The following is a 23,535-nucleotide window of genomic DNA, read 5'->3' as shown; positions in this document are numbered from 1 at the left end:
GAACCGTGTAGCGGAGCAGACCTAAAACACGTCTACTCAGTAAACACCATTACCGGAAGTCCCTAAACTCCCTTTTAACAGGAAGAAACCTCCGGCATAACCAGGCCCAGGGAGGGGCGGGCCATCTGCTGCAACCGTTTGGGGTGCGAGAAGGAAGACAGGACATGCTGTGGAAGAGAGACAGCAGCCTACACTGCATAACTAAGGAAGGATTCAGGGTCACCTGATCCATCCCTAACTATATGCAACATCATCATCTCTTGCCCACTTATATACTTGATGGTGACTTGTGCTATTGGCTTGAAGTTTGCCTCTAGTGTTGTTCACCACATCCCCAGTGAGTTCCTGATGAAGGCTCTTCGGGTCCTGTTGATCTTCTACAGTTCTCCAAGGCATTCCAGGATCCATGTGTTGAGTTCTTGTAGTCAAGCCTAGGGACCCTTACTGGATACATACGCCCTGGTCGGGAGTCAAACCCCCAACCTGAATTTCCAAAAGTGTGTAATATTACCACAAAAAAAGGTGTACGGTTTAAGCTTTATGCCTTTATAAGAAAATGTATACCTCTGTTTGGAATTATGCAGGTCGTGTCTCTGACTTTGTTTCAGATTAGTATTGTCAAAATGAGGGAATAACCAAATTAGCTAACTGGTGTCTTTGTGGAGATGGGTAAAATGGTAAATGGCCTGTATTTGTATAGCGCTTTTACTAGTCCCTAACCCCAAAGCGCTTTACACATCCAGTCATCCACCCATTCACACACTGGTGATGGCAGCTACATTGTAGCCACAGCCGCCCTGGGGCGCACTGACAGAGGCGAGGCCGCCGGACACTGGCGCCACCGGGCCCTCTGACCACCACCAATGGGTGAAGTGTCTCGCCCAAGGACACAACAACTGAGACTGTCCAAGCCGGGGCTCGAGCCGGCAACCTTCCAATTACAAGGCGAACTCTCAACTCTTGAGCCACAATCACCCCGATGGGGTTCAAAGTCTCAATACAAATTCAGCACAAATGCTGATGGAAAAATTAATAATCCATATAACATAGCCCATAAAAATGCAGAAATTCAGGCAGGGAAGGCACAAGAAGTGAAAACAAACATTGTGACAAGGACTGAGGGAAAGACACCACTAAATACACATAAGAGGGCACTTAGGGGATGTAAACACAGCTGGGGTAAATGAGACTCAGGTGAGTAGAATCTAGGAAACAAGACAAGAAGACAATATAATTTAAAACAAAGTACAAGTGAGAAAGGAGTATCAAAATAAAACAGGAAGTAACAAACATGGGACAGAGACGAAGACTTAACAAGAAACACTGGGGAAGCTATGCTAAACTGAAACACAGAGAAGTAATCACAAACCAAAAGCAATTCTCAAGATAACAAAAACAAAGAATAGAAAACTAACCAGAATTAAAGACTAAAACCCCTCAAGATAACTATGTAAGCAGTAAGATCTTGATTCATTCATACCTGTAGGAAACATTCAGCAAGGACACAGGAAATGATTAACAGAGAAATGCAGACTGGACCGCTCCACACCTTGTTCATATGTGTCTGTGTTACAGGGTTAGTCTCTGAGTCAACCTGGATGACACTAAACTCCACCACCATGCATCTTCGGAGTGCAGAGGTGGTACCACACCTGCTCCAGTTACATTAACTGCAACCAGGGGCTCATACGATGGTCTCCCATTTTCTCCAAACCTCTGACCATTCAGTGCTCAGCACGTCATTTGATCATCACTGTGATGAAGACGGCCAGCCGTGCCCCGGCTCGCAGCAGTTCCCCACTGGCCCAGATGAAGCACTACACACCTGGGATCTACTCTTTTCTTATCCCATCAGTCATCAGCCCCCTGCCTCAGGTGCCACCGCAATTAACTCAGAGACTTCAGATTCAGCACCTATCCAGCAGTGGCAGCACACCATCGCCTGTTGGTGAGTTCTCCTGATTCGCCACTTATACATGTTATAAGGATTTAAAGGTTTTCTATGTGAAACGAGTAACCAGCTAGTATGAAATAAGATTACACAGCTTGTTTGGTTCTTCCTGTCATTCCTGCCTTGAACCATATAGCACAAGTTTCAAACTACATAGATAAGCTACAAGTACCTACCTTAACTTGTGTCAGTTGGCTGGTAGAATCATTAGTATATAAAATTCTATGATTGATGGATCATGGTGACTTAATATGGAGAATTTTGTTACTTAATAAAATATGCTTCAATTTTTAAAACAGCTTTTGGCTGTGGATTGAAAAGTACTTTTAATACACTTAAGACACATTTAGATTGAGAGGTCTAGGTGCAAAAGAGTTGTGAAATCCACACTGTTGCTGAATGATAAAGCAGTGGATTTATTGGTAATGCTTGCCCTGTGTGTGTTTAGTTTTACTCTCCCCGGTCTCATACAGCTGTGTTCCAGGAGTGTCTATTCTCCCTAATTACCTGCTGTGTCTCCCATAGCCTTTGTCACGTCATCCTGTTTCTATGGTCCCTGTTATTATAGTTTCTGTTAGGTGGTCCTTGTTTAGTATTGCTTAGTTACACGTCTTCCCTAGAATTATTGCTTTCTTTCTTGGATTATTATTCAACTTCAATAAAAGGCTGTTTTAGGTTTGAAGTCTGCCTATGAGCCTGCATTGGGGTCCTAGCTCTTCCTGAAATATGACAGAATGACACGACCACACACAGACTCCCAGACTTCTTGGAGGAGCAGTTGGAGCGCATCGAACAGCAGATGGAGGATCAGATGGGTAGTCTTTGAAAACCCCAGGCTTGTAGGCTTTTTTCCAATCTGCCTAAAAGTCATTTCCACCCTCAGTCCTCCGACAGATACTGCCTTGGATTTTGCATCGCTGCATCTCACTTTGCCTGTTGTCTCCTGCCGTTCATCCGGAAGCCCCTCTCCAGTCAATATTCAGCCTCTGTTCCCCTTCACTCAAGCCCTGTTTGCCAGTGACTCCCTGTCCATCACTTTGCCATCACAGCAACCTGCTTCCTATTTGAGGAAGTGTGGGCCTCAGTGGTGGATGCTAGAATAATATGCCTGAGACATGCATCACCTTAGCGTTCATCCACCCTATTAGATCTTGGACACAGAAGTATACCTTGCTGTCCAGCCTCTTATCCTTGATGCAGTTGCCAATCAGTTCCCCAGGCTCAATGCTGCCATTTCCCAGATTGTCATAGGTCAACCTCTCTGGCCCATCGGTAAAAGGCTGACTGAAAGTTCTGCTCACTCTATGTCAGGTCTAGACTTACATGAGGAAACAAGGACATTCAAAGTTCAACCCTCTTTCTTCTGAGCCTGTTCACAGCGTGAGGGTGGATAGTGCCCAATTTAACCCTGCACCCAATTCTCGGAGTCAGGGTAGCCAGTGCCTAGCCTGCCCCTGCCCCTGCCCCTGTCCCCAGGGTCAGTATAGCTAAGTACCATGTGCAGCTTCATCCACTGGAGGCTGAGGGTCCTCGCAATCAAAGGGGTTACAACAATCCTGTGGGTCCCCAACCTGGAGCCGCTGCAGATGGGGATTGCAACCTGGAGCCGCTGCAGTCCCAATCTCGAAATCTCCCCCTGGTCAGTTGAGTAGCCCCAGGTTTTGTGTCCCTGGGTCCCCTTCTCTCTGCACCTGAGACAGAGAGTCCTGAATCCATGGGTTCCAGGATGTCTGTATAGAATTATTTTGCTGTCAATAGTCAGGCATGAGAAAAAAAGATAATCCTAGCAAACAATTTCATTTCACGGGTGCAGGTATTCATTGTCACTTGTGCAATTAAATTCTTCCCATAAATTTAACATACACATGTAGAATATTGTAGCCATGTGCACAAAAATGCAATCATGCATGCGAAACTGACTACTTTGCCTGCGCTGCTACAGTTTTGCGCACTCATGGATAGCTCTCTACGCTTGCAACTGAATCCTGCTCACTCGAATCAACTGGCTTTTGACTGTTTGGAGTGAAACAGTCCAAAGGAAGAGGGGTTCTAATGTGATTTGTCACTTTGGTGTAGAGTTCAGGTTACTGTGTTAAACTACAAACTACAACATAAGCATTGTTTCAGGCAGGGCACTCCATTGAGTTGAGGCTTTCACAGAGAATGCTGATTGCCCAAAAGCAGCAAGGAAAAGGAAAGGTACAATAACATGAAGCAGTGGAGGAAGACCATTTGAAATCTTAAACACCAATCATAAATGAGATAATAATTTAAAATTTTCAAAACTCATTAAATGATGCATCATCAGAATCTTACAGTCGTGATATTACACAGACTTTGTTTATATACAGACTCCAGTGGTTTCCCCGCTTGTCCCTGACGTGTTATGTAATATGACATATAGGAAAGAATCATTGCTTACCTGAAAGTCTTAGCAGCATCCACTGAGATGCAGTGTCTAATGCCCCTGCAATTTCCTCAGAGCCCTCAAGAAGAAGAGGCGCTGGTAGGCTCACCAGCGCCTCTTCTTCTTGAGGGCTCTGAGGAAGAACCAGCTTGGAGCAGTTGGTCGTCCAGATGAGATCCTCGGAGATGTGGACTCCCAGGAACTTGAAGCTGCTCACACGCTCCACAGCCGTCCCCTTAATGTGGATGGGTGGATGTGGGTCAGCATTCCTCCTGTAGTCCACGATGAGCTCCTTGGTCTTCTCGGTGTTAAGCAGCAGGTTGTTTGTGTCGCACCACTCAGCCAGACGATCCACCTCCTTAAAACTGTCACTGGATTAAAGTAATCCAGTGACAGTTGTCAATATTTCCACTGCTACACAGAGGATAATAATAATAATTATTATTATTACTTTTGCTAGGTCATTCGGAAAACTTTATTTTCCAAAATTCTAACAAATATGGTTTAAAACAGCCCCTATGTTGCTACCATGGTGTAACCCAGTTTAACACAAGCTGAACTGTCCATCAAAGTCATTAATTACATTAGGACCCCTCTTACATTAGGCTCCACCTTGAAACCCTCAAAAGTCAGTTGATCAGAGCAAGCAATGGCCTTTTTTGTGTGCATGGCTGCTGACGTCTATGTGCACTATTTGCTGAATTGAATTGGATGAGTTGCAATGAATACCTATATCCATGAAATTAAATGACTTGCTCAATTTTTTATTTTTTATTTTGTTGCTATGAACCTGAATCACAGGGGCCTCTCGCCTCACTTCACGATATCAGCCCCTAGCTAAGCCACCGGAGGTGTTCTGCTGTTCCTGCCAAGGCTATCCGTGCCACCAAATGTTGGCACGGGTCTCCTGGATGGTTCCCTGTGGGACTCCACCGCTGTCTTCTTCTTCTCCATCCTGGGGAGTTCTGTCTCCTAAGTGAGCAGCAGCCCCCTGTCAAGTTCCCACAGTTGTTCTGTCTCCACCACTGGAGAGCCGGCTGGCCTCAGAGACAGAACCCCATCCAACAGAACCCCACCATGTGGTGGAAGGCTTTCACTCAGGTGAAAGCCCATCACCCACCAGGAACGAGTCCAACTTGTTGCCAGCTATGTGGTCCAAGCTCTTGCAACGGTTGTATAAGGAATGAATGGCCTGTAGCAATGGGCCAGACACCCCATACTCCTGGAGCACCCTCCACAGGACACCCCGAGAGACACGGTTGAATGCCTTCTCCAAGCCCACAAAACACGTGTAGACTGGTTGGGCAAACTCCCATGCACCCTCAAGTATCCTTGAGAGGATGAAGAGTTGATCCAGTGTTCCATGACCAGGACAAAAACCACATTGTTCGTCCTGTATCCAAGGTTCAACTAACGGACGGACTCTCCTCTCCAGCACCCTGGCATAGACCTTCCCAGGGAGGCTGAGGAGTGTGATTCCTCTGTAGTTGGAACACACCCTCCGGTCCCCTTTCTTAAAGATGGGAACGACCATCCCGGTCTGCCAATCCAGGGGTACTGCCCCTGATCTCCACGCAACATTGAAGAGGCGTGTCAACCAAGACAGCCCTACAACATCCAGAGCCTTCAGGAACTCAGGGCGGACCTCATTCACCCGAGGGGCTCTACAACCAGTGCCTCAGTGACCTCGCCCCCAGAGATTGGCAGGTCATCCCCGTCCCCAGACTCTGCTTCATCCATGGAGGACGTCCCTGTGGGATTAAGGATTTCTTCCACCTGACAATTTTCTCAGTCAAAGTCAGCAGTGCTCCACCCTCACTATACAAAGTGCAGGTAGAACACTGCTATACCCCACCTAAGTCTCCTGACGGTTTGCCAGAATCTCTTTGTGGCAGTCCGAAAGTTTTTTCATGGCCTCTCTGAACTCCTCCCACACCCGAGTTTTTGCTTCAGTCACTGCCCGTGCCGCGTTCCACTTGTCCTGTCGGTACCAATCAGTTTGGTGGTTACCACCACGACAGTCACCAACCACCTTGTGGCCGCAGCTCAGTAAAGCAATGGCAATGGAGGTGCTGAACATGGTCCATTTGGATTCAGTGCCCTCAGTCTCCCTCAGAATGCTGTTGAAGCTCTGCCGGGGGTGTGCGTTGAAGATCTCGCGGACTGGGGCCTCTGCTAGGCGTTCCCAGCACACCCTCACTGTACGTTTAGGTCCGCCAGGTCTGTCCAGCATCCTCTTCCGCCACCTGATCCAACTCACCACCAGCTCAGCCCCTCTCTTTACCCGAGTGTCCAGAACATATGGCCTTACGTCTGGTGATGCAAAATGGATCATTGACCTGCGGCCTAGAGTGTCCTGGTGCCACGTGCACTTATGGACAGTCTTATGTTCGAACATGGCGTTCGCTATGGCCAAACTGTGGTTTGCACAGAAGTCCAATAACAAAACACTGCTCGGGTTCAGATCCGGGAGGCCGTTCCTCCCAATCACGCCCCTCCAGGTCTCGCTGTCGTCTCCCAGTAGGACAACAGAGTCCCCAGGCAGTGCACCATCCAGTGCCTCACCCAATGACTCCAAGAAGGCTGGGTACTCTGAACCGCCACTTGGTGCATAAGCGCAGACCACGGTCAGAAACCGTTCCCCGACCCAAGAGGGTTTATACCCTCTTGTCCATTGGGAGAAACCCTATCATATAGGCAGCAAGCTGAGGGGATACTAGGGGTTACCAGGATACCTTTATGTTCCTTTCTATTTAATTCATTGAATGTAAACTACAATGTATTACCTACCCTCTGAGGTTTAAATTGTTATCCACCCTAAACTTAGCCCTAATTCTAATTCTAGGCTATCAGAGAATGCCATTTTTAAATAATTACATTTAATAAACAATTATTAAATAACAATAAAAATAAATATTATATATAATAACAAAAATAATCACTCTAACTGACATACATTAAATTCTATTTACATTTTCCCCATCCGAAGAATTGTAGAATTGTTTTCCCTTTGTCCAAAATATAGCATAAAGGTATAGTTAGAAAAATCAGCCATTATGACTATATCAGAGTATTTCAAAAACTCACAGCAATTTGCACAGTCATACCTACCTAACTACAGACAATATTAAAACAATTAAAAGCATTGAAAAAAGGCTTTCTCGTGAAATATGTAAGTGTCCATTTTTTAAAAAATGTTATTAAAAAGAGAACAAATTGTGTCTCTTCTTTGATCTTCCTTTAGTTTGTGAAACAGACTAATAATAATATTAATGGATTGCATTTATATAGCACTTTTCTAGGCACCCAAAGCGCGTTACAATTCCACTATTCATTCACTCTCACATTCACACACTTGGGCGACCGTGGTTCAGGGGGTTGGGAAGCTCATCTGTAACCGGAAGGTTGCCAGTTTGATCCCCCAGCTCTCTCTGTCCTGGTCATTGTGTCCTTGGGCAAGACACTTTACCCTACCACCTACTGGTGTTGGTCAGAGGGGGCGATGACGTGATATGGGAGCCTCGCTTCTGTCAGTCTGCCCCAGGGCAGCTGTGGCTATAACTGTGGTTTGCCTCCACCAGTGTGTGAATGTGAGACTGAAGACTCACGACAAAGAAAAAAGACTACATGTAAGCCTATCTGATGCTGATACTTTGTGTCTGAACACATCTGAATTCCTTATGTTTTAAAAAATCAAAACAGAAGGAACAAACATTAAGATAATGGCCACTGCTGTTGAGTGTCATTTGTAGATCCACACAATTGATTGCTGTCACAGCATCCCCAGAGGACACACTCAAACACAAACTGTTGTGAGTCAGCCATCTGGTTGGCCCTGTCTGCTTGCACTTCCACCGTAGGATTCACAAAGTGCTACTGCATAAATCATACACCTTCTGGGAATTCCAGTGGCCAAGTAAACACCTGAGTTGTATGTATGTGTGTGTGTGTGTCCATGTTTATCCATTAGAGAGACAAAAAGAAGAAATAACAACAAAAGAAAAATAATGCAATTAACTGAAGTTTATAGTCACACAGATATTTAGCTAAATCAAAAGAGTTATACAGATTGGATTGTCTGAAGGCCAGCGCTGACACCTGTGTTAATATCTTATTACAGAAATACACAGTAACATTTTAACCTGGTTTTCTGTGGTTCTTTTGAAGGGATGCCCCCTAAATTGCCAATTCATAGGCTACGTTTTTAGTCAGTTTCAATTTCTTTATTTATTTGTCACATGTAGTTATAACTAGTACAACACACAGTGAAATGTTTTTTCCGGCTAAAAAGTACTCCCCCCCCGACTGTGCATCTTACTAAACTTATAATAAAAAATATCTATATAAAAGTATAAAAATGTATAATATCGTGCAAAATATTACGCTGTAATAGTTAAGAGCTATAGTGTACGTATTTACATAAATACAGATGTATATGATAAAAATACAAATAAAAATAAGGATAAAACTCAAGGAAAATTATATACTGTGTATGGAATTGTCCATCATGTTGTCCGATTTGTGTTTTGATTGAGGAGTCTCACTGTTTGTGGGTAAAAACTCCTCCTGAACCTTTCAGTTCTTGTTTTCAGGCTACAGAGGCGTTTCCCTGACCTCAGTGGCCTGAAAGTTTTGTTAAGCGGGATGGCTGGAGTCGTTAGTGATCCTGATGGCCCGGGATCTGCACCTTTCAGCGTAGTATGTCCTGCAGTGTTAGTAAAGCCCTATCATCAAATCAAATCACTTATTGTCCATCACAGGCAGGCACCTGGCAAGCACTGCGAGTGAAATTCTGTGTGCGAGCCCACAAGCAAAGAGATGAACACACCACACAACGAGCAAATACCGACCTGAAACTAATAATATGTACAATAATAATAGTGTTGCATTCGTGATCTGGTTGTGTGTGTATACACATTTACAAATTTAAATAGTAAAAAAACAAAAAAACCCCCTAATAATAATATATAATAAAATATAGTAGAGCTGAATAGTGCCTGTGGCATTCATTACATATGGAGTGTTGTTGAGTTCCAGTAGTGAAGGTGAGGTGTCTATGACGTGTTCAGCAGTCTGATGGCCTGGTGGAAGAAGCTGTCTCTCAGTCTGCTGGTACGGGACCGGATGCTGCAGAACCTCCTTCCTGATGGAAGCAGTCTGAACAGTTTATGGCTGGGGTGACTGGAGTCCTTGATGATCCTCCCCGCTTTCCTCAGGCACCGCTTCCTGTAGATGTCTTGGAGGGAGGGAAGCTCACCTCCAAGACACCATAGTGCGTTCAGCTGTGCGCACGACCCTCTGCAGGGCTTTCTGTTGCTGTACTGAATCAGAATCAGAATCAGAAAGGGGTTTATTGCCAAATGTTGAGCAGGTTTACAACATTAGGAAATTGCTGCGGTGCTTCAGTGCAAACATAGTGTCATAAATAGCACTTAAATAGACATGAAAAAAATAAAAGTAGGAATAAGAATTAAAAGTGCTACGTAGAAAGATATGTGCATGAGATATACATGAGATATATACATGAGAATAAGAATTAAGAGTGCTACGTAGAAAGATATATACATGAGTGCAGGTGGTGATCAGTGCCAAACATGGAATGATGCAGTGACACAGCGTAGGGTCATGTGTTAGTGGCGGGGACAGTCATATGGTTATTGTTCATGTGTCCAACAGCAGAGGGGAAGAAACTGTTCTTATGGCGAGAGGTTCTGGTGCGCATGGACCGGAGCCTCCTGCCTGAGGGTAGCAGGTCAAACAGACTGTGTCCAGGGTGAGAAGGGTCAGCTGAGATCCGAGCTGCACGCCGCAATGTCCTTGAGGTGTACAGGTCCTGCAGAGATGGGAGTCTGCAGCCAATCACCTTCTCAGCAGAGCGCACAACACGCTGCAGTCTCTGTTTGTCCCTGATAGTGGCTCCAGCGTACCACACGGTGATGGAGGAGGTGAGGATGGACTCAATGATAGCAGTGTAGAACTGCATCATCGTCCGTGTTGGCAGGTTGAATTTCTTCAGCTGCCTCAGGAAGTACATCCTCTGCTGGGCTTTCTTGATGACGGAGGTGATGGTGGGCTCCCACTTCAGGTCCTGGGTGATGGTGGTACCCAGGAAGCGGAATGAGTCCACAGAGGTGATGGGGGTGTCAGTCAGGATGATGGGGGGGAGTGGGGCTGTGTGCTTCCTGAAGTCCACAATAATCTCCACTGTCTTCTGGGCATTCAGCACCAGGTTGTTGTGGCTGCACCAGGACACCAGACGTTCAACCTCCCTCCTGTAGGCAGACTCATCCCCGTCCGAGATGAGCCCAATAACGGTGGTGTCATCTGCAAACTTGATTAGCTTGACAGACTGGTGGGTGGAGGTGCAGCAGTTGGTGTACAGGGAGAAGAGCAGGGGAGAAAGAACACAGCCCTGAGGGGAGCCGGTGCTGATGGTCCGGGAGTCCGAGACATTCTTTCCCAGCCTCACATGCTGCTTCCTGTCCGTCAGGAAGTCAGTGATCCACCGGCAGATGGGATCAGGCACATTCATCTGGGAAAGCTTGCCTCGGAGATGGTCTGGAAGGATGGTGTTGAAGGCAGAGCTGAAGTCCACAAACAGGATCCTGGCGTAGGTTCCTGGGGAGTCCAGATGCTGCAGGATGAAGTGTAGGGCCATGTTGATGGCGTCGTCTACAGACCTGTTGGCTCTATATGCAAACTGCAGGGGGTCCAGGAGGGGGGCCGTGAGGGTCTTGAGATGGGAGAGAACTAGGCGCTCAAATGACTTCATGACCACAGATGTCAGAGCCACGGGTCTGTAGTCATTTAGTCCAGTGATCCTAGGTTTCTTGGGGACAGGGATTATGGTAGAGGACTTGAAGCAGGCAGGCACATGACATGCCTGCAGTGAGGAGTTGAAAATGCCAGAAAACAAGATTGATACTGGTACGGGATACTGTGCAGTTCCCGTACCACACCGTGATGTTATTACACAGGATGCTCTCAATGACCCCGGTGTAGAATCTCCTCTGGATGTTCTTGGAGATCTTAAACCTCTTTAAACGCCTCAGATGATAGAGGCGCTGTCTGCCTTTGCTGATGAGGAAGTCCGTATGTGTGTTCCAATTAAGGTCCTCGTTGATATAAACACCGAGGTATTTAAAATTAGAGACTTTCTCCACAGGGTTTCCATTGATCTGAATTGGAGTGTGAGTTTTCTCGCCTCTCTGTCTCCTAAAATCAATCACCATCTCCTTTGTTTTGCTGATATTCATGGAGAGGTGGTTTGCCACACACCACTTTGCTAATCCGTCCACCTCGCTTCGGTAGGCCCTCTCGTCATTCCCGGAGATGAGTCCTACCACCACTGTGTCGTCAGTGAACTTCACAATGGAGTTAGTGGGGTATCTGGCCGTGCAGTCCGCGGTGTAGAAGGAATAAAGAAGAGGGCTAAGCACACATCCCTGGGGGGCCCCTATGTTCAGTGAAAGGGTATGAGAGTACACATCCCCTATTCTCACCGACTGTGGTCTCGCAGTCAAAAAGCTGTGAATCCACCTGCACAAGGATGTGCTGAATCCCAGATCCCGGAGCTTATCCGTAAGGATGTGGGGCACTATGGTGTTGAACGCTGAGCTGTAGTCTATAAACAGCATTCTCACATAGTTCCCACGTCCCTCAGTTGTTGTGTTCCATAAGATTTAATGCACCTTGAGAAAACACCTGCATTCTGTCTTTTGTTATCTGGTTTGTCCAGTGTAGTTTTGGTACCATAGACTGTGGTAAAGAAGTACTGCCTCATTTTCAGACTTGATAGTGTCATTTTGGCAGATGACTATGTAGTGAATGTTGGTTTTTGTGAAGCATTAGAATATTCCAGATGTTAGAAATAGTTAATATGTATGGTAACCAATATAATACAAGGGAAAAAAAACATTACAACATTAAAGATCTGAAGGTATCTTTATATTATCAGATATTATCAATATCCCACATAGCAAAATTGGTATGGCCCGGACCTGGCCCACACAATGTGCTTACACATGGCCCACATACTGCAAAGAATGACAGCCATTTGGTGGCCCAGATCTGGTTTGCCAGAGGTGGCCCACACATGGGCCAGCACAAGGCCAGTTGCAGACACACTGGTGGTCCTGTGCTGGCCCATGTGTGGATTACCTCTGGGAAAACTGATCAGGGCCACCAAAGGGCCGTCATTCTTTGCGGTATGTGGACCATGTGTAAGTTGTGTGCAGCCACGGACCAGTTGCAGACACACTGGTCCTGTGCTGGCCCAGGCAGTTTCAGCTCTGGTCCCCAGATGTCAGCCTGATGTGTACCTTAATCAAGCCATGTAATAACAACATGTGCCGGAACATAATAGTGCAAAAGTAACATGACGAAACTCTGTTCAGATAGTGAATGGACTGATTCTTATAGTGTTTTTCTGCTCTCCCAGATTAATCAAAGTGGTCTAGGCAACATGCTGCATTCACCCAATCACACACTTTTTCTAAACTGAGTGCTTCCTAACTACATCCATACATATTCACACTCTTGACAGTGGTAAACATGAGGAAAATCCAAAACCTCACTAGGTTTTGGATAAAGTGTACACACAAACCTGTCAAACCTGCATTTGAAACGTTGGCCACCATAGCAGTATAGTATTGCAACATGGCATTTGGGTCTTCTAACTAAAATAGGAAAATAGGAACATAAATAGTGCCATCATTGCCAGACCTGGCCCACATCTGGTTGACAGACATCCTGCCATGACACCGGTCAGTCAGAAGTGCCAGCTTGACGCCGGATCTGGGCCAGACCTGTTTTCTATGAGCCTGGGCCACATACAGCAAACCACAATCAGGCCAGATGTGGCATGCCATCACATAAACAGTGCCATCTATGCCAGGCCTGGCCCAAAACTGGATGACATACAGCTTACCAGGGCGATCGTGGCTCAAGAGTTGGGAGTTCGCCTTGTAATCGGAAGGTTGCTGGTTCGAGCCCCAGCTTGGACAGTCTCGGTCGTTGTGTCCTTGGGCAAGACGCTTCACCCGTTGCCTACTGGTGGTGGTCAGAGGGCCCGGTGGCGCCAGTGTCCGGCAGCCTCACCTCTGTCAGTGCGCCCCAGGGTGGCTGTGGCTACAATGTAGCTTGCCATCACCAGTGTGTGAATGGGTGGATGACTGGATATGTAAAGCGCTTTGGGGTCCTTAGGGACTAGTAAAGCGCTATATAAATACAGGCCATTTACCATTTTACAGCTTACCATGCCAGAAGTCAGCCAGCAGTGCCGGCTTGACACCAGATCCGGGCCAGACCAGTCTGCTATGTGGGATGACAAGTTCAGTTCTTGTTGCACCTTTTTTCCAGTGTGTAGACTTAATATAACATAACAACATCACAATACTACAGAACTACTATTTTCAGTATGAATAAGTTCATGGCAGAGAGAAATAACAGTGACTTTATATGACACTTAAAAAAAAGATTACAAATTAATACATATTTTGAATAAAATACATATTAAAATGTGAACATATCTCAAATGCTCAGTCAAAGATAGGTCTTGCATGTATTCATTTATTTAAATACTTCCATACACATATTAGATGTGAACTAAAGCCAAAAAGTAATGTTGTTAAGATTAAGAAAATGTCTGGACAGAGACCTCTGATGTTGGGGGCAATCGTGGCTCAAGAGTTGGGTGTTCGCCTTGTAATCGGAAGGTTTCCGGTTCGAGCAACAGTCTCGGTCGTTGTGTCCTTGGGCAAGACACTTCACCTGTTGCCTACTGGTGGTGGTCAGAGGGCCCGGTGGGGCCAGTGTCTGGCTGCTGGGTTTCCCACATTATCACAACGCTCTTTTGCTCCTTGTCAGTCACTACTATGTCTCTGACTTAAACTAAAGTCCCACAGGATCTTAGCCGTGTCATTCTCAACAACCTTTGGTGGTGTATCCTATTGAGACTTGTGGACTTGTAGTCCATATACAACACAAATCCTCCTGTACACTGTCCATACCATTTCTCGGTGTATACAGTTCCAGCTTCTTACATCCTGCAACTATGTGCAGGACAACACCTTTGCACCAACTGCCACTTAGGTCTATCAGGTGTGGTAGACTCATGTATAGGTCCTGTTCCTCATCAGTATCTGTTTTCAGGTGCCCAACACACTCATCTTGTGATGGTTCCTCTTGGATTATAGCTCTCACACTCTTTAATGATCATGCTCCCTCTTTCTGTTGCTTGTAGGGCCCCTACAAATGAAAATGCTTTCCCTCTCTGCAACCATTAAGCCACACTTATCCAGTTTGACTGACATTTTAATGTCCTCAATGTAGATTCCAGTGAGGTAAATGAGTGCCAGCTCACTCCTGGCATGCAGTTTGAAGTCATCCATGTACAGGATGTGGTAGATGATCATTCCACTCATGAATCAGCTTTCATAAATGTGCTTTGCAATGATCTGGCTTAGTGGGTTGAGTCCTGTTTAGAACACCAGTGGGGAACATGAATCACCTTTGTATATGCTGCACTTTATGGTGACTTGTGCAACAGTCTTAAAGTTGGCCACCAGTTATTTCATCTCTGGCATTATTTCCAATGCCCATCTCAGCTGCAATCATGTTTTGATTAATGTCCCTACTCATCTTTGTTGCCATGATCCCTGAGAGGAGCTTTAAATTTGTTTAGGGGCAGGTCATTGGCCGGCCATCAGCCTTGTTCTGTCCTGTTTTAGCCAGTCAAGATGAGTACCTATTTCCAGTCCGGTTTTTTGTGCTGTCAACTATCTATGGAGTGTTGTTAACTTCTTCAGGATGGATCATGGTAGGTCACGTTTCTCTCCAGCTCGTGATGTTGACTGTGCATGTGGTCGTGGGACACTTCTTCTCCCAGGTGTTCTTCCAGTATTGTTGAGTCTTAGCTCTGAGTGGGTCTGCCCTAGTATTATTGTCCCCTTGTAGCTTAGGGGAACACCCTGGATGGATCTTTGGAGAACAGGCCGTTTATTCTCTTGGGCTCAGCTTCACTGGTGTATCTCTTCAGCTTAGTAATCAGAGCTGAGAGGCCTTGTTTCGCAATTTCTACAGCCTCAGTTAAGTCTGTAATCATTCTTGATCTTTCTCCCCAAATGTTTCCAGGAGTGCTGTTTGTGGCACATTTGAGCTCATTGATTTCAGAGAAACAGTAAGTGGAGATGTTGAGTAGAACCTTGCTCACATCTACAGTAGTGACCTTGGTTTTACAGCTACTGTCTGTCCACAGTGTTCATCCTCAGCTCAATATACGTATCTGGTTGGGTATCATGTAGTTAGTTTCACTTCTGTGTAACACTGAAACACACACACACACACACACACACACACGCACACACACACACACACCACCAAAAATGAGCAAACAAACAAATAAATTAAAACAGTAAGTAAGTCAGTAACAGTAATAAGCAACCAGTGAGCTTTGTTGTACTGAACATCGCCTGTGTGCTTTGCACTTCCTGTTGGCGGACCAAAGGTTTTTCATATTTCATGTTTGCATCTCAGGGCCGAGCGAATCTGCTTCATAACTGGGAAGACGTGAGACTGAACCCAAATTTAGTTTTGAAAATTACACCAAAACACAAACAAAAAATTCTAGCCCAATTCTGCTTTCTCAGTGACTCTGGTGTCAGACATAAATATCCAAATGCACATTATAAGCCTTGTCTGCCTGCATAGTCTTCATGTTGATAAATCAAGGAAATGGCTCCTTTTTGCATGTTCATTAACAGGCACAACATGCACTCTTACAGATCCTCAACTATTCTTTGAATGGACTTTGACTGAAAGCTGGCCTTATTTAACAATGGCATTGTTATTCTCGGCCTGTAGCAGTTTGTCTAGCTGTCTGAGCGCTTATTTTTTACCCATTGAAGATGAAACAATGAAAACGCAGTTCTCAGAGATCTATTTGAATGTAGAGAACTGCAGCACAAAGCAGCTAGAGAGCATCTCATTGTTTGACGAGGCCAGCAGAAATCAGGCTTGCTTCTTTTTGGGTGGTGGGTGTTAAGGGAGTGGAGGAGGGGCTCTGAATCTATCACTAGGAGCAGATTTCATCAGAACAAAGAAAGGGAGGCTGCAGGAATTGTGAGGTGGGGCTGGATATTCTCAATCAATCAATCAATCAATCAATCAAGGCTTTATTCGCCACGTGCAGGTTGCCCTGCAGTGAAATAGGACCCCCCCCCCCGACCTTACACACACAACACAGACATCACATGGGGATACAGGTCGGAGATCGGTACCGTTACAGAAAAACACTGAAATATACACTACAATGGGAAAGTACAAGAGGAAAAAAGAGACCTCTACTCATGCTGGGCTCCTGGGAGGACAGCATGAGAACAGGAAACAAAAAAACTCCTCTGCACAAAAAGCACATAAATGTCCACAGCACAACATTATGGAACACGTGACAAGCCACAGGGTCGGGTGGGGGATGAGGAGTAATCCGAAGCAAACACAGCAGCCATCCTGCCTGGAGTCAAATACTGGCCACTGTGAACTTTCATGTGCTAAATTTTACTCACTTATTTAGGGAGCTTTACTACACTTAGTTTTACCGTAATCCCTCCAGAAAAGCAAGCACTTTGTTTCCTTTCAGTTCATCTAGACTCAAAAAAGGGGTTGGGAAATTAATGTGTGAAGCCATTTAGCATGCATCCATGAGTTGTCTGTATGAACCTACAAATACATGAGGCACATAGCCCAGGTCTGCACTCAGAGATAAGTTGGATGAATGTACACTGTCATTCACAGAGAGCCAATGTGCTTTTTCTGCTAAATGGGCTAGGGATACGCCACAAGATGAGGCTTGACTCTGAAATACACACAGGGATGATGGAAAACTATTTTTAATTTGCAGGTAAGATCTGGATAGCGTTGCTGTGTAACACGCGTAGAGTGTCACATTTGTGTACAGTTGCCACACAGCAAGAGAGTTCTGGGCTAGAGTTTTCTGATCAGCTGAGGCCTTTTTGTGTGGAGTTTGGATGGCAGGCGTAGGTTATCCACAGAGATACATACTGATTCCAGATATTATGGTTTACTGGTGGTGGAATGTAAGTATCTCTGAGTTTTCACAGTAATAGATATGTTGCCTATCTCAGGTGTTATCCTACCCTGCCCTCTATTTTAAGTAGGACAGGCTCCAGCCACACTGCAAGCCCAAGCTGTGTATAATTGTGAGAATTTTGTTCACTATTCCCATGAGATCATCAGACTTATAGAGTCTGAGAATCTGTTTGAGAATATAAACTTTGTGAATGTTACCATACAAAGCTCCTCGGCACAATGACACATTCGCTCAAATGTCTCTACAGTTATCTGACATGCTGTGGCCTAAACACTCAGTCGCTGTCTTTACAGTGTACCTGCCTCTGTTGGACCCTTTCTGTAGCCTCTGGTCACAACCTAGAGCCAAACTCCTCAGTTACATTAGAACAGGGGTGTCAAATTTATCCGGCCCGTGAGACAATTTCTTGTGTCGGTATGTAGGAACTGAATCTTCAGCCCTGCTGAGAATCCATGCAGGGTGGGAACTTTATTTTGATGGACAAACTGGGCGGCCAATCACATGCAAAGACAGACTGGGATCATACGTTTATGTGAAAGGAGGAAAAGGCTCAGATGTTCTGTAGACAGCAAGCATAGTGATACAAGCCAGTTACAAAGGAAGAGGGGGAGTTGGATTTAAATGCTAGTGCATTGGGGAAAAGTGAAGAAATGAGTGAAAACGTAACATGAGCAGCATCTGACTGCATTTCAGTGATACTGAAGACCGAAAAGCTGAGTGTAGAATTTACAAAATTAGGAGCTGACTAAAGTGATACCATTTTTATTTTCAGTCTTTTTCCATTGTTGAGGACAAAAGGTTTCAAACTTGTCCAGGCCCTAAACCTCATGTGTGTTCTCCCCATGTAGTAGTAAATGCATAAAAATAAGGCTTTTATGAAAACGCTGAATAAAAAACTGCTTCCTTGAAAAAGAAAATGTACCATTAAGTATGAAATATTTCATAAAATAAAGTATATACAAAGGCAGAGATGTAGCACAGAGCCATGGCTCAGCGTCTGAGTGTCTAAATGAGTCTCACAGGCCTGAATATGCGCTTGAAGTCATATAAAATTCTTGACTCGTTTGATCTGCTGCTCAAAACAAACAAGCACGAGCAGAAATTGTGGACTTTTAACTGTATTTTCATAAGTTTTACAGCTTTCGCTCCTGATAAAAACCTCCCTTATGGCCATTCATACTGCACAGACTCATTAAACAAAACAATACAATGACAGAAAAGTTTCTGTTTTTCGCTTTCTACTTTAGAAATGTCAGTTTTTTCTACAGTTTAAGGACAGTCTGGGAAATGAGCTGCCAGAACTTTTTCTGTAATTTTACACATTTATTTCTTCAAATTTAAGTCCAAAGAGTCGTGCTGACACATTTCTTTATTTGTCACAGCAGCTTTTTCTTCACCGTGTTCAAAAACAGTTAAATATGTGACTTCTTCACACTGACAGAAAAGAGTTTCACTGGTCCGGCTCCTTTAAGATCAAAGTGATGAGTTGTAAAATGACCCCTGCTTTAGAGTGTGAATTCTTGAAACATGCAACTACTGGATCAGTTGTTGTTGTTAGTGCAGTGGTTTGGCTTAACATACAGCATTATCAGAAATTTGGCCATCACATATTGTCACGGCGAGTGGGATGAGCCATGTGGAGAAAATAAAGGAGGATCCAATTGCAGGCACTCGTGGAGGTGCGAAGGAGGTTTACTGTAAAAATAAAACACAAGCTGAAAACGGCAAACGGAACTGAAGATAATCTAAACTGGGAACAACTAAACTACTAAACAAGAACAAGAACAAGAACAAGAACAAGAACAAGAACAAGAACAAGAACAAGAACAAGAAGGAGGGTGAACTGAGGCATATGACGGTACACAGCGGGGAGAACACATGGAATGAAACACGGTAGATTTACAGACACGACTTAAATACACACAGGAGAACACAGGGAGATTACAAACAGGTGGGGAACACAGCTGGGAGTAATAGACAAGACGAGACAGGGGAAGCAAAACAGAATACACTGACATCAGATGTGACCCTTCAAAGTAAAACAGGAAACAAGAGACAATTCACAAGACACAGACTAGACACTGAACTAAGCCTACATTAAACATGAGACACAAAACCTAAGAACTAAGCTCTCACCAACAATAATTGAAACATAGATTTATAATAATAATCGACAAAACACCAGAGAATCAGAAAATAATCCATAATACAAAAATAAACCAAAACATAAGAAACTCAAAATGCTGGGTCAAAAAGACCCAGAACTGTGACACATATACGCTACTTTTCATTTTCTACTTGGCTGCTGGTCCTGGCCTATACCAGCAAATGCAACCCATAGACAGACAGGGAGGGGGCTGTTCATTAATACAGTAAGATGGGTTCTCTGTTTCTGTTTGTTGTGCAGGCTTTGAAAGCCGCTAAGCCACACCCTCCTGGGTTCTGCAGAACAGTGGCAAAATTGCAGAGCTCTAACAATTGATTAGCAAACGCTGGATATTTGGCGTTGAGGTAACAAGACAAACTTATAGACTGATTATAATGATGAGATTATACCAAATGAAGTTAAGGAAATGAATGCAAAGAAAGAATATTGATTGATTTTTACAAATGCAACTTTTATAAAGAATGTCAGACAATTGTGCAGAAATAGTTTTTGTCATCAAGCAATTTTCTATAGCAGAGGTATTAAGTCCCTTTAGTTATGTATTTTTACCATCAATTAAGATAGATGACAGCTCTGACCCAGTGCTCTTTGTACACTCATGAATGTGAAATCCCTAACAGAGAATCTACAGGGTGGGCCATTTATATGGATACACCGTAATAACATGGGAATGGTTGGTGATACTAAAGTCCTGTTTGTGGCACATTAGTATATGTGAGGGGGCAAACTCCTCAAGATGGGTGGTGACCATGGTGGCCATTTAGAAGTCGGCCATCTTGGATACAACTTTTGTTTTTTCAATAGGAAGAGGGCCATGTGACACATCAAACTTATTGGTAATGTCACAAGAACAACAATGGTGTGCTTGGTTTCAACGTAACTTTATTCTGTCATGAGTTATTTACAAGTTTCTCACCACTCATAAAATGTGTTCAATGTGCTGCCCATTGTGTTGGATTGTCAATGCAACCCTCTTCTCCCACTCTTCACACACTGATAGCAACACCACAGGAGAAATGCCAGCACAGGCATCCAGTATCCGTAGTTTCAGGTGCTGCACATCTCGTATCTTCACACCATAGACAGTTGCCTTCAGATGACCCCAAAGGTTAAAGTCTAAGGGGGTCAGATCGGGAGACCTTGGGGGCCATTCAACTGGCCCACGACGACCAATCCACTTTCCAGAAACTGTTCATCTAGGAATGCTCGGACCTGGCACCCATAATGTGGTGGTGCACCATGTTGCTGGAAAAACTCAGGGAACATGCCAGCTTCAGTGCATAAAGAGGGAAACACATCATCATGTAGCAATTTCAAATATCCAGTGGCCTTGAGGTTTCCATTGATGAAGAATGGACCCACTATCGTTGTACCCCATATACCACACCAAACCATCACTTTTGTTGTTCCAACAGTCTTGGAGGGATCCATCCAATGTGGGTTAGTGTCAGACCAATAGCGGTGGTTTTGTTTGTTATCTTCACCATTCACATAAAAGTTTGCCTCATCACTGAACAAAATCTTCTGCGTGAACTGAGGGTCCTGTTCCAATTTTTGTTTTGCCCATTCTGCAAATTCTGTGCGCCGATCTGGGTCATCCTCGTTGAGATGCTGCAGTAGCTGGAGTTTGTAAGGGTGCCATTTGTGAGTAGCTAATATCCGCCGAAGGGATGTTCGACTAATGCCACTCTCCAGTGCTACGCTGTGGGCTCTTGGTGAATGAAGCTAGGACAGCCACTGATGTTTCTTCATTGGTGACAGTTTTCTTGCGTCCACATTTTGGCAAATCCAACACTGAACCAGTTTCACGAAACTTAGCAAGCAGTTTGCTAACTGTAGCATGGGAGATGGGTGGTCTCGTAGGGTGTCTTGCATTGAAATCTGCTGCAATGACCCGGTTACTGCGTTCACCAGATATCAACACAATTTCGATCCGCTCCTCACGTGTTAACCTCTTCGACATGTCAATGGCTGTGAACAAAGAGAAACTTGTAAATAACTCATGAAAGAATAAAGTTATGTTGAAACCAAGCACACCATTGTTTTTCTTGTGACATTACCAATAAGTTTGATGTGTCACATGGCCCTCTTCCTATTGAAAAAACAAAAGTTGTATCCAAGATGGCCGACTTCTAAATGGCCACCATGGTCACCACCCATCTCGAGGAGTTTGCCACCTCACATATACTAATGTGCCACAAACAGGACTTTAATATCACCAACCATTCCCATGTTATTACGGTGTATCCATATAAATGGCCCACCCTGTACATTGCTTTTTGGCACAAGCTAAAGCCACCTGCTGTGTTGCAAAGATCCTGTCATTTGATACATATGATACAATCAAGTCCAAATGCATAAGTTGAAAGAACGCTGCTCTGTGCTGTGTATTAAATAGTGGTCATAACAGCTGTTTCCAAACTGTTACAGTTACTGACTCTTAAAAATAAGCAGACTGTGGGAGCGTTTTTCCTTTTCTTTTTTCTCGTCTTTTTTACGAGTTCACATGTGAACTCTTAAAATCGGGTCGTGGACTTTCCTTCATATTCCCTTTTTTTTTTTTTACAAGCTCTAAACTTCACTCTGATATTCAGATGTTTTATTGTTTTAAGCCATTTTAATTTCCTGTTCTTATTAAAAATCTTTACATTTTTATCTGTACTGTGCATTTAAATTTAAAACAATTAAAATCACAATGTCATGGTGAGCCAAAGTAAAGACAGGTGAAAAAAACTGTAAGGAAGAAGAATTTTTACAAAGCAGCAAACTAGTGAGAAAAAATGAGCACAGCAGAGGAAAGTTTCAATGTTAAAGCGGTGGTGACTGGATGTCAGGCACCATTTCGGCAAGCTTCTAGTCCATTGACCAGGAAGGCCCTTTTTAATTATTGTCCTTGGGGCAATCCCTGCTGTGCAAGACTTATTGGAGCAATCTGCCCCTCACAGCACCTTCATTATGATGTATGGACTCCAATAAATGTGAATGAGATGTGTGATAGCAGCTGATGAGATGTAAGTTTGCTTTTATTTAAGGAGTCCATCTGAGTAACAGTTTTTAGATGTATAAAACTGTGTAAAAAGGTGTATACGAAGATTGTGTGTTTGGAAGATGTAACACATGTAGCTGATGCCATTTCAAGAAGGTGAGATCATTTTTGAAAAAATGAGCATGAGGTGGTTCAGGCATCTCTATAGTCTGTCTAATAGACTCCAGTTTGTACATGTAAATGGAGAGTCCTCTTCACACACTGAGGCTAATTATGGAGTTCCACAGGGTTCAGTGCTAGGACCAATTCTGTTTACATTGTACATGCTTCCCTTAGGCAGCATCATTAGAAGACATAGCATACATTTACACTGCTATGCAGATGACACCCAGCTCTATCTGTCCATGAAGCCAGATAACACACACCAATGAGTTAAACTGCAGGAATGTCTTAAAGACATAAAGACCTGGATGGTCGCTAACTTTCTGCTTCTTAATTCAGATCAAACTGAGGTTATTGTACTCGGCCCTGAAAAGCTTAGAAATAGAATAGAATAGAATAGAATAGCTCTTTATTTTCATTGTTACAAAAGCAATGAAAGGCAGTTTGGCATGTCTCCATGTTTGTGAAGTACACAATAGCATAAGTATTTACACAATAATACAGACAAATTTACATTTACACAAGAAAGATATGTAAAAGTGATACTTACACCCATGCATGCATATATGTATATGCATGCATGGGTGTAAGTATCACATATATATACACACACATATACATATATATACATATAATAAATATGGTATCTAACCAGATTCTTACTCTGGATGGCATTACCTTGGCCTCCAGTAACGCTGTGAGAAACCTTGGAGTCATTTTTGACCAGGACATGTCCTTCAACGCACATATTAAA

General features: G+C 44.1%; 1 protein-coding gene across 2 annotated transcripts in view; it reads left to right on the top strand.

The window, feature by feature from the left end:
• Positions 1 to 23,535, top strand: part of LOC120715599 (retinoic acid receptor beta-like) — a 301,344-nt gene that overhangs the window by 125,637 nt on the left and 152,172 nt on the right. The window contains exon 2 of one of the 2 annotated variants that reach the window (XM_040002662.1): positions 1,576 to 1,948. The exons of the other annotated variant lie outside the window; for it this stretch is intronic. Coding sequence (XP_039858596.1) covers positions 1,759 to 1,948 — 190 coding nt within the window. The 5' untranslated portion in view covers positions 1,576 to 1,758. The remainder of the gene's footprint in view (positions 1 to 1,575; positions 1,949 to 23,535) is intronic. 2 annotated transcript variants of the gene reach the window in all.

This window comes from Simochromis diagramma, unplaced genomic scaffold (assembly GCF_900408965.1).
Source record: "Simochromis diagramma unplaced genomic scaffold, fSimDia1.1 OVJJ01000449.1, whole genome shotgun sequence".
NCBI lineage: Eukaryota > Metazoa > Chordata > Actinopteri > Cichliformes > Cichlidae > Simochromis > Simochromis diagramma.
This window is presented reverse-complemented; position numbering and strand designations above follow the sequence as displayed.